Source organism: Triticum aestivum, chromosome 4D (assembly GCF_018294505.1).
Source record: "Triticum aestivum cultivar Chinese Spring chromosome 4D, IWGSC CS RefSeq v2.1, whole genome shotgun sequence".
NCBI lineage: Eukaryota > Viridiplantae > Streptophyta > Magnoliopsida > Poales > Poaceae > Triticum > Triticum aestivum.
Window position 1 is genome coordinate 453,531,304 of NC_057805.1, and position 2,704 is coordinate 453,534,007.

Below are 2,704 nucleotides of genomic sequence, written 5' to 3' on the forward strand. Positions count from 1 at the left end.
AGTTGTAGTATCAATGTAGGAGCTTCTAATCCTTTGATATGTTAAAAAACATGTATACATTCATTAAGTGGTAATACCGGCAAATTGATTGCTTAATCTTTTGATGAATAGAGCAATTGTTCACATAGAATTCAAGCCCCTCCTGCCCAATCCCTGTTCTCCTCCCAAAACAGGAACCACTCTTAGACTAAACCTCATGCACATTTGGCCGTGGGGGTTACTACTGGTTTCAGATCAAATCCTTCTGTATCTATTTTGGGGTTTTGTTATAGAGAGGTTGTGAGAGTTCCTCCACTCCTTGAGGTACAATTGGGTGGATCGATCGGAGATTTTGCTTAATCTTGACATGGATTAAGCGCACAGAGAGAAAGTGAATCCACTTGCCAGTGTAACTCGTATGCTCAGATTAGTGGTGAGGGCTGATCTTTGTTTAGCCTCAACACTGTTTTTGAGTCGAACGATGAGTCGCGACGAATCGACGAGTCGCAACTGGCAGGTCGACTTGACTAGTTGGCTGAGTAGAGCGACTCAATCGACTAGTAGTGGTTTTTGAGTCGAAAGAGTCAAATTGGCTCCACCTGTCATTTTTTTTCTATTTGCTTGCCCAATCCCTTGGAAACCTAGATCGCCCAGTCCCCTCCCCCCCCATTCGACCAATACTTATCCTGCGACCCTCTCTCTTGGTCGGCGCCGCCGCCCTACAATCCTGCCGGCTGGCGCCGCTGCAAGCTGGTCTGCTCCTCCCCTGTTTGCTGCCGGCTGCTGCACGTCTGCTCCTCCCTGGTAGCTCATGTCTACTAGTCGACCATGAGTCTTGACTAGCATCCCCCCCATGTAAGGATCGTCCTTTGGGTGGTGTGTTTTCGAAGGAGAACACTGTAGTAGCGGCTGGCTAGGGTTCGTTTTTTCAGGAGTTTGGAGCAGCGATGGAGTGATGAGGGCGAGAGTTGGCATTGTGTTGGGAGAGGATAGGTCCAATGGAATTTTATAGTCGAGCAAACCTCTTTTGTTTGGATCGAGTTAAGCTGGATATGTAAGTATTGGTTTACACAGAATTGAAGATTACAAAGAAGAGCCACACTTGTAATTTGCTTCCAAGCTTGTATACGCTCATTAAATGGTAATAACACAATAGACACTAGAAAGAAGGTTGGCGAATGAAAAAAATTAATAGCCTAACATTTTGAATAAAAGCAATGGTTTTCATATGATAAACAACAATTAATGGTGAGTCTGAACATGGTCACTCTTCTGGTACCAAGTGTTATTTCGACGAATATTTTGCTAGTGGACAAGTTGTGTTTGTATCCTTGATAAATGATAATACATAGCTAAAATGATGACTCCCTTTGGTTTTGTTTCATATACATTTGTCATTCTACATTCAGATGAATAAAAGCATCTTATATGATTGGTCAATGTGTTTGCAGGTAGAATATGTGTCCTGCTACTGCAGGGTAGATGGAGGCCTTAAAACTGTTGTCAATGCTAGAAAGTTCGTCCCTGGTGCTAGACTGTGCATGCAATCTGATGTCAAACCGAACAAGCGCAAGTCAAGGACCTCACGCAAGGAGAGGTGCCGAACGCAGGCGCCACTTCTGCCTGGACTTCCTGATGACCTGGCTATTTCATGTCTGATGCGGGTTCCTCGAGTGGAGCACCCTAATCTTCGTTTAGTCGGTAAAAGATGGAGCCGACTTTTATCTGGTAATTATTATTACTCACTGCGGAAGAAATTTGGCATGGCAGAAGAATGGGTTTATGTCTTCAAAAGGGATCGTGATCAGAAAATATCTTGGCATGCCTTTGATCCAGTGCACCAGCTCTGGAAGTCACTTCCTCCAGTTCCACCAGAGTATTCGGAAGCCGTGGGATTTGGTTGCGCTGTTCTCAGTGGCTGCTATTTGTACTTATTTGGTGGCAAAAACTCAGTGCGAGGGTCTATGAGGCGTGTTGTATTTTACAATACTCGGACAAACAAGTGGCACCGGGCCCCAGATATGCTACGGAAGCGGCATTTCTTTGGTTCTTGTGTAATAAACAACTGCCTCTATGTTGCTGGTGGGGAGTGTGAAGGGATACAGAGAACTCTAAGGTCTGCAGAGGTTTACAATCCGAACAGGAATAGATGGTCTTGCATTACTGAAATGAGCATAGGAATGGTGCCTTTCATTGGAGTTGTATATGATGGCAAGTGGTTCCTAAAAGGATTTGATTCTCACCGGCAGATTGTGAGCGAGGTCTATCTGCCAACATCCAACATGTGGTCAACCACTGGTAATGAACTGGTTGCAGGCTTACGGAATCCAAGCATTTCGTTTAACGGTCGTCTTTATTCAGTGGATTGTCGGGATGCCTGCAAGCTAAGAGTTTATGATGGAGACAAGGGATTGTGGACAAGGTTCATAGACAGTAGACGCCATCTGGGCAGCTCGCGGTCTTTTGAAGCTGTGGCTTTGGTCTCACTGGATGGAAAGATCTGTGTTATCCGTAATAACATGGGCATCACCCTTGTTGATGTCTGTGACCCAACAACAGTTATTGAGATTGACAGTGCCCGCATGTGGGAGACTTTTGCCCGGAAGGGCCAGCACAGATCTTTCATGGCAAACTTGTGGTCAACAATTGCAGGGCGTCATTTAAAGACCCACATTATCCATTGCCAAGTGCTCCAAGTTTGAATGTGTCTGTCTGTCAACAGTAC

At 45.1% G+C, this 2,704-nt stretch overlaps 1 protein-coding gene across 1 annotated transcript in view; it reads left to right on the plus strand.

The window, feature by feature from the left end:
* LOC123098552 (F-box/kelch-repeat protein At1g55270) overlaps window positions 1-2,698 on the plus strand; it is a 14,320-nt gene extending 11,622 nt beyond the window's left edge. Inside the window, exon 2 of the mRNA XM_044520584.1 lies at window positions 1,431-2,698. Within this exon, the coding sequence (XP_044376519.1) occupies window positions 1,431-2,681 (1,251 nt within the window). The 3' untranslated portion in view covers window positions 2,682-2,698. The remainder of the gene's footprint in view (window positions 1-1,430) is intronic.
* The last annotated feature ends 6 nt before the right edge of the window (window positions 2,699-2,704 follow it).